The sequence below is a fragment of the Rhinichthys klamathensis genome, unplaced genomic scaffold (assembly GCF_029890125.1).
Source record: "Rhinichthys klamathensis goyatoka isolate OS25496 unplaced genomic scaffold, OSU_Roscu_1.1 h1tg000441l_1, whole genome shotgun sequence".
Lineage (NCBI taxonomy): Eukaryota > Metazoa > Chordata > Actinopteri > Cypriniformes > Leuciscidae > Rhinichthys > Rhinichthys klamathensis.
In genome coordinates, this window is record NW_026606937.1 from 97,464 (window position 1) to 115,000 (window position 17,537).

Here is a 17,537-nt window from a genome sequence, read left to right on the forward strand (position 1 = left end):
CTCGTTCCCTTTCTCAGGGAACTATGGTTACAGTCGTAACCTGAGACGTTTTATGATGGACAGATGCACTTTTATGATGGGCAGAATGCACTTTATCATGGATAGATGCACTTTTATTATGGATAGATGCACTTTTATCATGGATAGATGCACTTTTATCATGGATAGATGCACTTTTATCATGGACAGATGCACTTTTATGATGGACAGAATGCACTTTTATCATGGATAGATGCACTTTTATCATGGATAGATGCACTTTTATCATGGATAGATGTACTTTTATCATGGACAGATGCACTTTAATAATGGATAGATGCATTTTATGATGAACAGATGCACTTTTATGATGGACAGATGCACTTTTATGATGGATAGATGCACTTTTATGATGGACAGATGCACTTTTATGATGGAGAGATGCACTTTTATGATGGACAGATGCACTTTTTTGATGGACAGATGCACTTTTATGATGGATAGATGCACTTTTATGACGGACAGATGCACTTATATCATGGATAGATGCACTTTTATGATGGATAGATGCACTTTTATCATGGAAAGATGCACTTTTATCATGGACAGATGCACTTTTATGATGGACAGATGCACTTTTATGATGGATAGATGCACTTTTATGATGGACAGATGCACTTTTATGATGGATAGATGCACGTTTATGATGGACAAATGCACTTTAATAATGGATAGATGCACTTTTATGCTGGACAGATGCACTTTTATCATGGATAGATGCACTTTTATCATGGATAGATGCACTTTTATCATGGATAGATGCACTTTTATGATGGATAGATCATAAAAGTGATAGATCATAAAAGTCTCCACTAACTTCACTTTCTCACACACCCCCCGTCTGACCGGAAGGGGTGGTGGTACTGGTCTGCTCATCTCAAATGACTGGAAATTTGATCCTTTACCACCTCTATTTGACAACAGCTCATTTGAATCACATTCAATTACCATCACTAGTCCTATAAAAATTCATTTTCTAGTTGTATATCGTCCCCCAGGTCAACTTGGCAGTTTTTTGGAGGAGCTTGATGTGCTACTCTCTTCCTTCCCTAAAGATGGTACTCCTCTTGTAATTCTTGGAGACTTCAACATCCACCTAGAAAAACCTCAGGCTGCTGATTTCCACACCCTGCTTGCATCATTCGACCTCAAACGAGTATCTACTGTGGCTACTCACAAATCAGGTAACCAATTGGACCTTATCTACACACGCTACTGCTCTACGGACAATACACTGGTCACTCCACTGCACACCTCAGATCACTTCCTCCTCACTCTCAACCTCAACCTGCCTCAGAACACAACACACACTCCTCCACAGGTCACCTTTCGACGAAACCTACGCTCACTTTCACCCTCTCACCTATCCTCTTTGGTCTCATCCACACTTCCTCCACCTGATCAGCTCTCAACACTTGATACTAACAGTGCAACTGATACTCTTTTCTCCAATTTAACATCCTGCTTGGACAACTTCTGTCCCCTTTCCTCCAGGCCAGCCCGCGCCACACCCTCTGCCCCCTGGTTAACTGATATTCTTCGCGAACATCGTACTAAACTCAAGGGTGCAGAGAGGAAGTGGCGCAAATCGAAAGATTCAACAGACCTGGGTCTTTATCAATCCCTTCTCTCTTCCTTCTCTGCTAATATCTCTACTGCTAAAATGGCTTACTATCACAACAAAATTTTCAATTCTTCTGACTCTCGCATGCTTTTCAAAACCTTCTCCTCTCTTCTTAACCCTCCTCCTCCTCCTCCTTCATCAACCCTAACAGCTGACGATTTTGCCACATTCTTCATAGAAAAAACAACCACCATCAGTGGCCAATTTACCAATCCACAAACTGACACACACATTTTACCAACAAACGCACACATTCTACCCTCCTTCTCTCTACTTTCAGAGGCGGAAGTCTCTAAACTCCTCCTTTCCAATCGCCCTACTACCTGTCCGCTTGATCCTATCCCCACTAATCTACTTCAAGCCATTTCTTCCTCAGTTGTACCCACACTCACGCACATCATAAACACCTCTCTTCACACTGGTACCTTTCCCACAGCTTTTAAGCAGGCTCGAGTAACCCCACTGCTTAAGAAACCCAATCTAAATCCAGCACATCTAACAAGTTACAGACCGGTATCTCTTCTTCCATTTGTCGCGAAAACACTTGAACGAGTTGTTTTCAACCAGATCTCCTCCTTTCTTACACAGAACAAGCTCTTGGACGACAATCAGTCTGGTTTCAAAAGTGGACACTCAACTGAGACTGCCCTGCTCTCAGTAATTGAAGCTCTGAGACTGGCAAGAGCAGCTTCCAAATCCTCAGTCCTCATCCTGCTGGATCTGTCTGCTGCTTTTGACACAGTTAACCACCAGATCCTCCTGTCAATCCTAAAGATGAAGGGCATCTCGGGAACTGCACTCCAATGGTTCGAGTCTTACCTCTCAGGTAGGTCCTTTAGGGTGTCGTGGAGAGGTGTGGCATCTAAGACCCAACATCTAGCTACTGGGGTGCCTCAGGGCTCAGTGCTTGGACCACTCCTCTTCTCCATCTACATGACATCACTAGGATCTGTGATTCAGAAACATGGCTTTTCCTATCATTGCTACGCTGATGACACGCAACTCTACCTCTCATTCCAGCCTGACGATCCGACGGTAGCTGCTCGTATCTCAGCCTGCCTGACAGACATTTCTGGCTGGATGAAGGACCACCACCTTCAACTAAACCTTGCGAAGACAGAGCTACTTGTGGTCCCGGCCAACCCAACACTTCATCACAACTTCTCCATTCAGCTAGGCTCGTCATCCATAACTCCATCAAGGTCAGCTAAGAACCTTGGGGTTGTAATTGATGATCAGTTGAAATTCACAGACCACATTGCTAGAACTGCCCGGTCCTGCAGATTTGCCTTGCACAACATTAGGAGGATCAGGCCCTTCCTTACAGAGCATGCCACACAACTCCTTGTCCAAGCACTTGTTTTATCCAGACTGGACTATTGTAATGCTCTCCTGGCTGGTCTTCCAGCTTGCTCTGTCAAACCTCTACAATTGATCCAGAATGCTGCAGCCAGAGTAGTCTTCAATGAGCCGAAGAGAGCACACGTCACTCCTCTCCTCACACAATTGCACTGGTTGCCAGTTGCCGCTCGCATTAAATTCAAGGCACTGACATTTGCCTACAGAACAACCACTGGCACTGCTCCCTCTTACCTAAACTCACTACTTCAGACTTATGTGCCATCCAGAAACCTGCGCTCTGCTAGCGAATGTCGTCTTGTGGTACCATCTCAAAGAGGCACAAAATCTCTCTCTCGGACCTTTACCATGACTGTTCCCTGTTGGTGGAATGATCTGCCTAACTCAACCAGAGCTTCTGAGTCAGTAGCCACTTTCAAGAAACTGCTGAAGACATATCTTTTTCGGCAGCACTTGATTCAGTAGAATTAACACTTTCTCTTCTCTTCTATTCTATAAAAAAAAAAAAAAAAAAAAAAACCTGCACTAAAATTAAACTGAGAGGGGTTATAGCACTTACGTATTGTTGTCCTACTGCTAGTTTAACTGCTTCTATTGTTCTCATTTGTAAGTCGCTTTGGATAAAAGCGTCTGCTAAATGAATAAATGTAAATGTAAATGTAAATGGATAGATGCACTTTTATGATTGACTGATGCAGTTTTAAGATGGATAGATGCACTGTTATGATGGATAGATGCACTTTTATCATGGATAGATGCACTTTTATGATGGATAGATGCACTGTTATGATGGATAGATGCACTTTTATGCTGGACAGATGCACTTTTATTATGGATAGATGCACTTTTATGCTGGACAGATGCACTTTCTTTTATCATGGATAGATGCACTTTTATCATGGACAGATGCACTTTTATGATGGATAGATGCACTTTTATGATGGACTGATGCACTTTTATGATGGATAGATGCACTTTTATGACGGACAGATGCACTTTTATCATGGATAGATGCACTTTAATGATGGATAGATGCACTTTTATCATGGACAGATGCACTTATGATGGACAGATGCACTTTTATCATGGATAGATGCACTTTTATGATGGATAGATGCACTTTTATGATTGACTGATGCAGTTTTAAGATGGATAGATGCACTGTTATGATGGATAGATGCACTTTTATCATGGATAGATGCACTTTTATGATGGATAGATGCACTGTTATGATGGATAGATGCACTTTTATGCTGGACAGATGCACTTTTATTATGGATAGATGCACTTTTATGCTGGACAGATGCACTTTCTTTTATCATGGATAGATGCACTTTTATCATGGACAGATGCACTTTTATGATGGATAGATGCACTTTTATGATGGACTGATGCACTTTTATGATGGATAGATGCACTTTTATCATGGATAGATGCACTTTTATGATGGATAGATGCACTTTTATGATGGATAGATGCACTTTTATCATGGATAGATGCACTTTTATGATGGATAGATGCACTTTTATCATGGATAGATGTACTTTTATCATGGACAGATGCACTTTAATAATGGATAGATGCATTTTATGATGAACAGATGCACTTTTATGATGGACAGATGCACTTTTATGATGGATAGATGCACTTTTATGATGGAGAGATGCACTTTTATGATGGACAGATGCACTTTTATGATGGACAGATGCACTTTTATGATGGATAGATGCACTTTTATGATGGACAGATGCAATTTTATGATGGATAGATGAACTTTTATGATGGACAGATGCACTTTTATGATGGATAGATGCACGTTTATAATGGACAGATGCACTTTAATAATGGATAGATGCACTTTTATCATGGATAGATGCACTTTTATGATGGATAGATGCACTTTTATCATGGATAGATGCACTTTTATGATGGATAGATGCACGTTTATGATGGACAGATGCACTTTAATAATGGATAGATGCACTTTTATGATGGACAGATGCACTTTTATGATGAATAGATGCACTTTAATGATGGATAGATACACTTTTATGATGGATAGATGCACTTTTATGATGGATAGATGCACTTTTATGATGGATAGATGCACTTTTATCATGAATAGATGCACTTTTATGATGGATAGATACACTTTTATGATGGACAGATGCACTTTTATGATGGATAGATGCACTTTTATGATGGATAGATACACTTTTATGATGGACAGATGCACTTTTATCATGAGTAGATAAACTTTTATGATGGATAGATGCACATTTATGATGGATAGATGCACTTTTATCATGAATAGATGCACTTTTATGATGGATAGATACACTTTTATGATGACAGATGCACTTTTATGATGGATAGATGCACTTTTATGATGGATAGATGCACTTTTATGATGGATAGATGCACTTTTATCATGAATAGATGCACTTTAATGATGGTTAGATGCACTTTTATGATGGATAGATGCACTTTTATGATGGATAGATGCACTTTTATCATGAATAGATGCACTTTAATGATGGATAGATGCACTTTTATGATGGATAGATGCACTTTTATGATGGATAGATGCACTTTTATCATGAATAGATGCACTTTAATGATGGATAGATGCACTTTTGTGATGGATAGATGCACTTTTATCATGAGTAGATGCACTTTTATGACGGATAGATGCACATTTATGATGGATAGATGCTCTTTTATGATGGATAGATGCACTTTTATGATGGATAGATGCACTTTTATCATGGATAGATGCACTTTTATGATGGTCAGATGCACTTTTGTGATGGATAGATGCACTTTTATCATGAGTAGATGCACTTTTATGATGGATAGATGCACTTTTATGATGGATAGATGCACTTTTATGATGGACAGATGCACTTTTATGATGGATAGATGCACTTTTATGATGGACAGATGCACTTTTATCATGAATAGATGCACTTTAATGATGGACAGATGCACTTTTGTGATGGATAGATGCACTTTAATGATGGATAGATGCACTTTTGTGATGGATAGATGCACTTTTATCATGAGTAGATGCACTTTTATGACGGATAGATGCACATTTATGATGGATAGATGCACTTTTATGATGGATAGATACACTTTTATGATGGACAGATGCACTTATGATGGATAGATGCACTTTTATGATGGATAGATGCACTTTTATGATGGATAGATGCACTTTTATCATGGATAGATGCACTTTTATGATGGTCAGATGCACTTTTATGATGGATAGATGCACTTTTATGATGGACAGATGCACTTTTATGATGGATAGATGCACTTTTATGATGGACAGATGCACTTTTATCATGAATAGATGCACTTTAATGATGGACAGATGCACTTTTGTGATGGATAGATGCACTTTTATCATGAGTAGATGCACTTTTATGATGGATAGATGCACATTTATGATGGATAGATGCAATTTTATGATGGATAGATACACTTTTATGATGGACAGTTGCATTTTTATGATGGATAGATGCACTTTTATGATGGATAGATGCACTTTTATGGACTTCAAAACAGAAACAGCCATTCACTGCCATTATAAAGCTTGAAAGATCCATGAATTCGTTTGAAAGAAGAATGTCGTATACACCTATTATGACTTGAGGGTGAGTAAATCATGGGCTAATTTTCATTTTTGGGTGAACTATCCCTTTAAGCTCGTTGTATGAACCCTGTATCACATGAACTGCAGGTGATGCTAGTGTACCTTTTCCCTCAGGTGAGTCGTGTTCTCCCGGAGACCAGCAGACCGGAGACATGTCGTCCTGAACGCCGTCTAAATGATACGAGTTCACGGATCCGTTGTGTTTCTGTGTGTGAATCGGACTGAGCAGGTTCGACACTTTCCTCAGCTGAACCACTGAGTCGTAATGAGGCATATCATCCATCACATGAGCGTCAGTCTGACCTGAGACACACACACACACACACGCTCAGATCAACGTCAGGAATTACATCACAAAAACAGGTGGAAAAGATACAGAGAACTTTCTTGATAACAGGTTTAATGACTTTTTTTGATAGCAAAAAGATCATGTAAACGCAACAAAACAACATACAACAAAATGTATAAAGTAAACCAAAGTGCAAAAGAACAGTAATAAATAATAATAATAAAGAATCAGAACATTTTCAACCAGATATCATTTCTGGGCTGACATGTTTTAATCCAGATTAAAATAATTAGGACATAAAAAGTTGACTTAAAAGTTAAAAATTAGAAAATTTCATAATTATGTCATATTTCTGACTTTTTATGTCACAGATTCAACCTAGTATCTCATAGTTTCAACTTTTTCTGTCATAATTCTGACTTTTTATGTCATACTTATGATTTACCAAAGCATGTTTTTTTTTATATGGTGAAAATGGGTTTCCATACATTTTACTCCAAAATCAAAAGGTATTTTGAATAAAGATAATAATTCTTATTTATTCCCTTAATATTATATATATATATATATATATACCTGTATATATATATATATATATATACCTGTATATATATATATATATATATATATATATAAAATATTAAGGAAATTATTAAGCATTATCATATTTATTCAAAATAATTTGCAAACACATTATAAAAATATACCAAAAAATTATACATGTATCAATATATTATATATATATATATATATATCAAAAGAGAGGTATTTTTTTATATATATAGTTTTGTATATTTTTATTGTGTCTTTATATGTTTAATATGTTTTTATTAACTTATTATTATTATTTTCATGACAGTACATAGAAAAAACAATAAACAACATAGCGAATATAAATAATACAACAATCTGAATGGTTGTCTCACGCCGCACTTCAGTCGCTGTAAGTCGTGGACGAACTCTGGCGTTTGATCTCGAGAAGCTTTAGAGTTTCAGCTCGTCTGATGTGAGGAGATATGATGAGCGCAGCATGTTTGAGTTTCTGCATTTCTGTCTCGAATATCGCCAGAATCACGGAGGCGGTGGAAACGAGAGTCATCACAGCGATAATGATGATAATTACTCTTTTTTAAATGTGTCATGTCATATCGTGATGATTACACACAGGAAGCTGACACGAATGTAGGCCATTGCTGGTCGGTGACATAGTTAAAAAAATTAAATAAATAAAACTTAAAAACCCAAATTATACAAACAAAGTGCAGACCCGTTCAAGATGGAGAACAACACTTACAACTGGGGTTTAATGTCACTTTAGGATTTGTGTTCAAAATACAATATATTATGATCATATATATATATATATATATATAAATGATTTTGCATGTTTAATTTTTGTACATATTACAGACCCGTTCAAAGGTGAGAAAAATAGTGTTTAAAATTGCCATTATATAAATATATGGTTTTTTAAACTTGATATTTGACATTGTTATCACATGACATCATTATTGACATGCATTGTTTATATTTTGCATTTAAAATGTTTGTACAGATTTATTCAAGGGTGGGAAAAACACTTTAATTTTTTTATTATATAAATATATATATGTGTGTGTGTGTGTGTGTGTGTGTGTGTGTTTAAACTTGATATTTGACTTATCACATGACATCATTATTGACATACATTGCTTTTATTTTGTATTTTTTTATTTTTGTACGGATTTATTCAAGGGTGAGAAAAACACTTATTATTCTTCAATTGTTTTTTTAAATCGGCATTATTCTTTGAGATTTTTTTTTTTTTTTTACTTGATATTTGAACTTTACAACTAACTTTACTTAGCGTACTATTTATTGAATCCTGTAATTAGTATGTCCACTACTATTATGAAGCATTATGAAACATCCCAGACTGTAGTTTGCTACTTTGGTGCATGTGTGTGGCATCCAAACGTTTTTATTATTATCTAGCATTTTAAATGTGTGTAAACAAAGTTTTGGTCCGATCAAATATTGTGTTTTGAGAAAGAGTTTTCACACATGTTTAGGACTGTATTTGCTCTTGATGTTTCATTACAGTTCTTCAGGGGCCGTATTCACGAAGAATTTTATCTTACCACTAGGAGTACTCCTAAATCGCACTAAAATATTTTAGCTAGGAGTTTTCTCTTAAAAGTTATTCACAGCGCCTTTCAGGCCGACTCTTAGTAAGGAAAAATGACAACTCCTAAACTAAGAGTGAGTCTTCGTTGCTATGGATGACGTCACTTCTCATGCACGAGCTTCCTCGCAGTGATCACGGTGATTGGTTGTTAGATGACAGGGCCATCATGCGGAGCATAACACAGACGCAACAAATCATGGAATTACCACATCTAAATATGTCTGTGTCCTACACAAAATAATAATAGTAATGTCATCGAAATGCATATATAATGATATGTTTGTGCAGGCTCCAGTGAAGTGTAATTCTAAAAAGGCAGAGAGAGAGAGAAAAGTCGTGAATTCAATTAAATTAAATCAAGGTAGCTTAATACCCCAATGAAAACCGCCACTTGCCTAATAATGAAAAACGACACTTGCATTAACACTTGCTTGGTTAATTGACATCATATTAGCCTAAATAGACTACTTAAAGCAAGGAAATGTTGCTCCTATTGAAGTAATGTAATAGTTGAATGACGGTGGATTATGGACACGCCAAAATGGAAAAGAAAGGCCAACTGGATGCAGGATCAGTTACTGCTGCTGGCCCAGCTGGTGCTGAAAAAAAAAAAAAACATAATAAAAGGGAAATTCGGCACTGGGATATCACGCAAAACTAAGCGTGAGAATGGGAGAGGATTTGTCTGCAGATCAATGCAGCGTTCCCGCTTGTGTCGCGGACCCCGGACGACTGCGAGAGGCGCTGGTGTGCGCTACAATCCTTTGTGAATCGGTCTTAGTGAGTTAGGAGTCCTCTAGACTTCTTTTAAGCTGTCCCAGACTTAGCTGCTACTTTTAGGGCTAAAATGCTTCGTGAATTACTCTTAGTGAAAAAAATTAGGAGTCCTAAAGTTAGGAGTGACACGCCCATTATTTTTAGGAGTTGCTCCTAAATTCGCCAGTTAGGAGCTACTTTTAGCCTTAAAATTCTTTGTGAATACGGCCCCAGATCTTTTATTCTGGAGTATAAAGAATGTAAGAGATTCTCGTGGAACAACAGACTGTGAAAGGCTTACTGAACATGCCGTGGTCGCAGCGTTCGGAGTGTGTGGACGTACTGAACATGCCGTGGTCGCAGCGTTCGGAGTGTGTGGACGTACTGAACATGCCGAGGTCGCAGCGTTCGGAGTGTGTGGACGTACTGAACATGCCGAGGTCGCAGCGTTCGGAGTGTGTGGACGTACTGAACATGCCGAGGTCGCAGCGTTCGGAGTGTGTGGACGTACTGAACATGCCGAGGTCGCAGCGTTCGGAGTGTGTGGACGTACTGAACATGCCGTGGTCGCAGCGTTCGGAGTGTGTGGACGTACTGAACATGCCGAGGTCGCAGTGTTCGGAGTGTGTGGACGTACTGAACATGCCGAGGTTGCAGCGTTCGGAGTGTGTGGACGTACTGAACATGCCGTGGTCGCAGCGTTCGGAGTGTGTGGACGTACTGAACATGCCGAGGTCGCAGCGTTCGGAGTGTGTGGACGTACTGAACATGCCGAGGTCGCAGCGTTCGGAGTGTGTGGACGTACTGAACATGCCGAGGTCGCAGCGTTCGGAGTGTGTGGACGTACTGAACATGCCGTGGTTGCAGCGTTCGGAGTGTGTGGACGTACTGAACATGCCGAGGTCGCAGCATTCGGAGTGTGTGGACGTACTGAACATGCCGAGGTCGCAGCGTTCGGAGTGTGTGGACGTACTGAACATGCCGTGGTTGCAGCGTTCGGAGTGTGTGGACGTACTGAACATGCCGTGGTTGCAGCGTTCGGAGTGTGTGGACGTACTGAACATGCCGTGGTCGCAGCGCTCGGAGTGTGTGGACGTACTGAACATGCCGAGGTCGCAGCGTTCGGAGTGTGTGGACGTACTGAACATGGCGAGGTCGCAGCGTTCGGAGTGTGTGGACGTACTGAACATGCCGTGGTCGCAGCGTTCGGAGTGTGTGGACGTACTGAACATGCCGAGGTCGCAGCGTTCGGAGTGTGTGGACGTACTGAACATGCCGAGGTCGCAGCGTTCGGAGTGTGTGGACGTACTGAACATGCCGTGGTCGCAGCGTTCGGAGTGTGTGGACGTACTGAACATGCCGTGGTTGCAGCGATCGGAGTGTGTGGACGTACTGAACATGCCGTGGTCGCAGCGTTCGGAGTGTGTGGACGTACTGAACATGCCGAGGTCGCAGCGCTCGGAGTGTGTGGACGTACTGAACATGCCGTGGTCGCAGCGTTCGGAGTGTGTGGACGTACTGAACATGCCGAGGTCGCAGCGTTCGGAGTGTGTGGACGTACTGAACATGCCGAGGTCGCAGGGTTCGGAGTGTGTGGACGTACTGAACATGCCGAGGTTGCAGCGTTCGGAGTGTGTGGACGTACTGAACATGCCGAGGTTGCAGCGTTCGGAGTGTGTGGACGTACTGAACATGCCGTGGTCGCAGCGTTCGGAGTGTGTGGACGTACTGAACATGCCGAGGTCGCAGCGTTCGGAGTGTGTGGACGTACTGAACATGCCGTGATTGCAGCGTTCGGAGTGTGTGGACGTACTGAACATGCCGAGGTTGCAGCGTTCGGAGTGTGTGGACGTACTGAACATGCCGAGGTCGCAGCGTTCGGAGTGTGTGGACGTACTGAACATGCCGTGGTCGCAGCGTTCGGAGTGTGTGGACGTACTGAACATGCCGTGGTCGCAGCGTTCGGAGTGTGTGGACGTACTGAACATGCCGAGGTTGCAGCGTTCGGAGTGTGTGGACGTACTGAACATGCCGAGGTCGCAGCGTTCGGAGTGTGTGGACGTACTGAACATGCCGTGGTCGCAGCGTTCGGAGTGTGTGGACGTACTGAACATGCCGTGGTCGCAGCGTTCGGAGTGTGTGGACGTACTGAACATGCCGAGGTCGCAGCGTTCGTTCGGAGTGTGTGGACGTACTGAACATGCCGAGGTCGCAGCATTCGGAGTGTGTGGACGTACTGAACATGCCGAGGTCGCAGCGTTCGGAGTGTGTGGACGTACTGAACATGCCGTGGTTGCAGCGTTCGGAGTGTGTGGACGTACTGAACATGCCGTGGTCGCAGCGTTCGGAGTGTGTGGACGTACTGAACATGCCGTGGTCGCAGCGCTCGGAGTGTGTGGACGTACTGAACATGCCGAGGTCGCAGCGTTCGGAGTGTGTGGACGTACTGAACATGGCGAGGTCGCAGCGTTCGGAGTGTGTGGACGTACTGAACATGCCGTGGTCGCAGCGTTCGGAGTGTGTGGACGTACTGAACATGCCGAGGTCGCAGCGTTCGGAGTGTGTGGACGTACTGAACATGCCGTGGTCGCAGCGTTCGGAGTGTGTGGACGTACTGAACATGCCGTGGTTGCAGCGTTCGGAGTGTGTGGACGTACTGAACATGCCGTGGTCGCAGCGTTCGGAGTGTGTGGACGTACTGAACATGCCGAGGTCGCAGCGTTCGGAGTGTGTGGACGTACTGAACATGCCGAGGTCGCAGCGTTCGGAGTGTGTGGACGTACTGAACATGCCGAGGTCGCAGCGTTCGGAGTGTGTGGACGTACTGAACATGCCGAGGTCGCAGCGTTCGGAGTGTGTGGACGTACTGAACATGCCGAGGTCGCAGCGTTCGGAGTGTGTGGACGTACTGAACATGCCGAGGTCGCAGCGTTCGGAGTGTGTGGACGTACTGAACATGCCGAGGTCGCAGCGTTCGGAGTGTGTGGACGTACTGAACATGCCGTGGTTGCAGCGTTCGGAGTGTGTGGACGTACTGAACATGCCGATGTCGCAGTGTTCGGAGTGTGTGGACGTACTGAACATGCCGAGGTCGCAGCGTTCGGAGTGTGTGGACGTACTGAACATGCCGTGGTCGCAGCGTTCGGAGTGTGTGGACGTACTGAACATGCCGAGGTCGCAGCGCTCGGAGTGTGTGGACGTACTGAACATGCCGTGGTCGCAGCGCTCGGAGTGTGTGGACGTACTGAACATGCCGAGGTCGCAGCGTTCGGAGTGTGTGGACGTACTGAACATGCCGAGGTCGCAGCGTTCGGAGTGTGTGGACGTACTGAACATGCCGTGGTTGCAGCGTTCGGAGTGTGTGGACGTACTGAACATGGCGTGGTTGCAGCTTTTGGAGTGTGTGGACGTACTGAACATGCCGAGGTCGCAGCGTTCGGAGTGTGTGGACGTACTGAACATGCCGAGGTCGCAGCGTTCGGAGTGTGTGGACGTACTGAACATGCCGTGGTCGCAGCGTTCGGAGTGTGTGGACGTACTGAACATGCCGAGGTCGCAGCGTTCGGAGTGTGTGGACGTACTGAACATGCCGTGGTCGCAGCGTTCGGAGTGTGTGGACGTACTGAACATGCCGAGGTCGCAGCGTTCGGAGTGTGTGGACGTACTGAACATGCCGAGGTCGCAGCGTTCGGAGTGTGTGGACGTACTGAACATGCCGAGGTCGCAGCGTTCGGAGTGTGTGGACGTACTGAACATGCCGAGGTCGCAGCGTTCGGAGTGTGTGGACGTACTGAACATGCCGAGGTCGCAGCGTTCGGAGTGTGTGGACGTACTGAACATGCCGAGGTCGCAGCGTTCGGAGTGTGTGGACGTACTGAACATGCCGAGGTCGCAGCGTTCGGAGTGTGTGGACGTACTGAACATGCCGTGGTTGCAGCGTTCGGAGTGTGTGGACGTACTGAACATGGCGTGGTTGCAGCGTTCGGAGTGTGTGGCCGGGATGTTTCGGGGAGTGTTCTCCGTGTGGATCCAGTTCTCCGGAGCCGGACTCCCGGGATCCGTTCCCTCGCTTACTTTATCCTGAGCATCTCTGCCGTCCTGAACCTCCATTCCCCAAACACTGCCCTCATCCTCTCCGGCAGAACCCAGACAGCGCTCGCTCTCTCCTACACACACAACACAACATCAGCACTGAGAACACACAACACACAACATCAGCACTGAGAACACACAACATCAGCACTGAGAACACACAACATCAGCACTGAGAACACACAACATGAGCACTGAGAACACACAACATGAGCACTGAGAACAGACAAAACACAAAACATCAGCACTGAGAACACACAACACAACAACATCAGCACTGAGAACACACAACATCAGAGAACACACAACATCAGCACTGAGAACACACAACATCAGCACTGAGAACACACAACATCAGCACTGAGAACACACAACATCAGCACTGAGAACACACAACACAACAACATCAGCACTGAGAACACACAACACAACAACATCAGCACTGAGAACACACAACATCAGAGAACACACAACATCAGCACTGAGAACACACAACATCAGCACTGAGAACACACAACATCAGCACTGAGAACACACAACATCAGCACTGAGAACACACAACATCAGAGAACACACAACATCAGCACTGAGAACACACAACATCAGCACAAAGAACACACAACATTAGCACAGAGAACACACAACATCAGCACAGAGAACACAGAGAACACACAACATCAGCACAGAGAACACACAACATCAGCACTGAGAACACACAACATCAGCACAGAGAACACACAACATCAGCACAGAGAACACACAACATCAGCACTGAGAACACACAACATCAGCACAGAGAACACACAACATCAGCACACAACATCAGCACAGAGAACACACAACATCAGCACACAACATCAGCACAGAGAACACACAACATCAGCACAGAGAACACACAACATCAGCACTGAGAACACACAACATCAGCACAGAGAACACACAACATCAGCACTGAGAACGCACAACATCAGCACAGAGAACACACAACTTTAGCACACAACATCAGCACAGAGAACACACAACATCAGCACACAACATCAGCACAGAGAACACACAACATCAGCACAGAGAACACACAACATCAGCACTGAGAACACACAACATCAGCACAGAAAACACACAACATCAGCACAGAGAACACACAACATCAGCACAGAGAACACACAACATCAGCACAGAGAACACACAACATCAGCACTGAGAACACACAACATCAGCACAGAGAACACACAACATCAGCACAGAGAACACACAACATCAGCACAGAGAACACACATCAGCACAGAGAACACACAACACACAACATCAGCACAGAGAACACACAACATCAGCACTGAGAACACACAACATCAGCACAGAGAACACACAACATCAGCACGGAGAACACACAACACACAACATCAGCACAGAGAACACACAACATCAGCACGGAGAACACACAACACACAACATCAGCACAGAGAACACACAACATCAGCACTGAGAACACACAACATCAGCACAGAGAACACACAACATCAGCAGAGAGAACACACAACATCAGCACAGAGAACACACAACATCAGCACAGAGAACACACAACATCAGCACAGAGAACACACAACATCAGCACAGAGAACACACAACATCAGCACAGAGAACAAACAACATCAGCACAGAGAACACACAACATCAGCACTGAGAACACACAACATCAGCACAGAGAACACACAACATCAGCACTGAGAACACACAACATCAGCACAGAGAACACACAACATCAGCACAGAGAACACACAACATCAGCACAGAGAACACACAACATCAGCACAGAGAACACACAACATCAGCACAGACAACACACATCATCAGCACTGAGAACACACAACATCAGCACAGAGAACACACAACATCAGCACAGAGAACACACAACATCAGCACAGACAACACACATCATCAGCACTGAGAACACACATCAGCACAGAGAACACACAACATCAGCACAGAGAACACACAACATCAGCACAGAGAACACACAACATCAGCACAGACAACACACATCATCAGCACTGAGAACACACAACATCAGCACAGAGAACACACAACATCAGCACAGAGAACACACAACATCAGCACAGAGAACACACAACATCAGTACTGAGAACACACAACATCAGCACAGAGAACACACAACATCAGCACTGAGAACACACAACATCAGCACAGAGAACACACAACATCAGCACAGAGAACACACAACACAACAACATCAGCACTGAGAACACACAACACAACAACATCAGCACTGAGAACACACAACATCAGTACTGAGAACACACAACATCAGCACAGAGAACACACAAAATCAGCACTGAGAACACACAACATCAGCACAGAGAACACACAACATCAGCACAGAGAACACACAACATCAGCACTGAGAACACACAACATCAGCACAGAGAACACACAACATCAGCACAGAGAACACACAACATGAGCACAGAGAACACACAACATCAGCACAGAGAACACACAACATCAGCACAGAGAACACACAACATCAGCACTGCAACATCTAACATGTGCATCGCAAAAACAGCCACTTTAACACACATTAACAGATCTCGTTAGTTAATGCATCAGTTAACATGAGCAATGCATTCGTTTCAGTAATCTTTGTTAATGTTAGTGCATTAACTAATGTTATCAGATACAACCTTTCAGTTTAATAATGGATTAGTAAATGTAGAAATTAACAATAACTAAGATTAATAAACTCTGAATCAACATGCACCAATGCTACAATTGTCTGTCATAATCATTTGTTGACGAACAAGTATTTAATTAGCTTGTTTCTGCCTTAAATAATTACATTGTTTAAATGTATTTTTTGCATAAATTATTGAATTGTTGAATACATTTTTAGCTAACTGTGATTTGTATATGTACATTTCTGAAATACATAAGTTATACAGTCTCGTCTGATAACAGATCACTGTAAATTGTAATATGAACTCATGCATTTTCTGTAAAGCTGCTTTGAAACGATGTGTATTGTGAAGAGCGCTATACAAAAAAATTGAATTGAATTGAATTGAAGTGATCTGAATATATGCTTAGGTATTGATAACTAAATAATACTGTTTCACATTTACATTCATGCATTTTGTAAAGCGACTTGCTTTGCATTAATTAATTCGAGTTACAGTATGTACTTATCAATTCCAGGGTTGCCACAATATTTATCTATTATTTATATATATTATAAATAATAATAATTGACCTTCATGCAGTGTGATCTCAGCATAACATGGAAAGAGTTTTAGGAATATAATATGAGCAGAATTACAGTTTTAAATTTAGAATTTAAATTTAAATTGTCAAAAGTTAAGATTAAGATCTTGTGAAAAAAGCAGTAGATATTAAACGGAATAGATGAAAAAGCACGACAAGTGTGAAGTTCTCAGAAACACACACACACACACACACACACACACACACACACACACACACACACACACACACACACGCACACACACACACACACACACACACACACACAATG

At 42.8% G+C, this 17,537-nt stretch overlaps 1 protein-coding gene across 1 annotated transcript in view; it reads right to left on the minus strand.

The window, feature by feature from the left end:
- The window catches only part of LOC130071419 (zinc finger E-box-binding homeobox 1-like), a 66,138-nt gene that overhangs the window by 18,492 nt on the left and 30,109 nt on the right, over positions 1-17,537 (minus strand). Inside the window, exons 2-3 of the mRNA XM_056236228.1 lie at positions 13,858-14,064; positions 6,789-6,989 (exon numbers count right to left, since the gene is read on the minus strand). Of these exons, the coding sequence (XP_056092203.1) occupies positions 6,789-6,989; positions 13,858-14,064 (408 nt within the window). The remainder of the gene's footprint in view (positions 1-6,788; positions 6,990-13,857; positions 14,065-17,537) is intronic.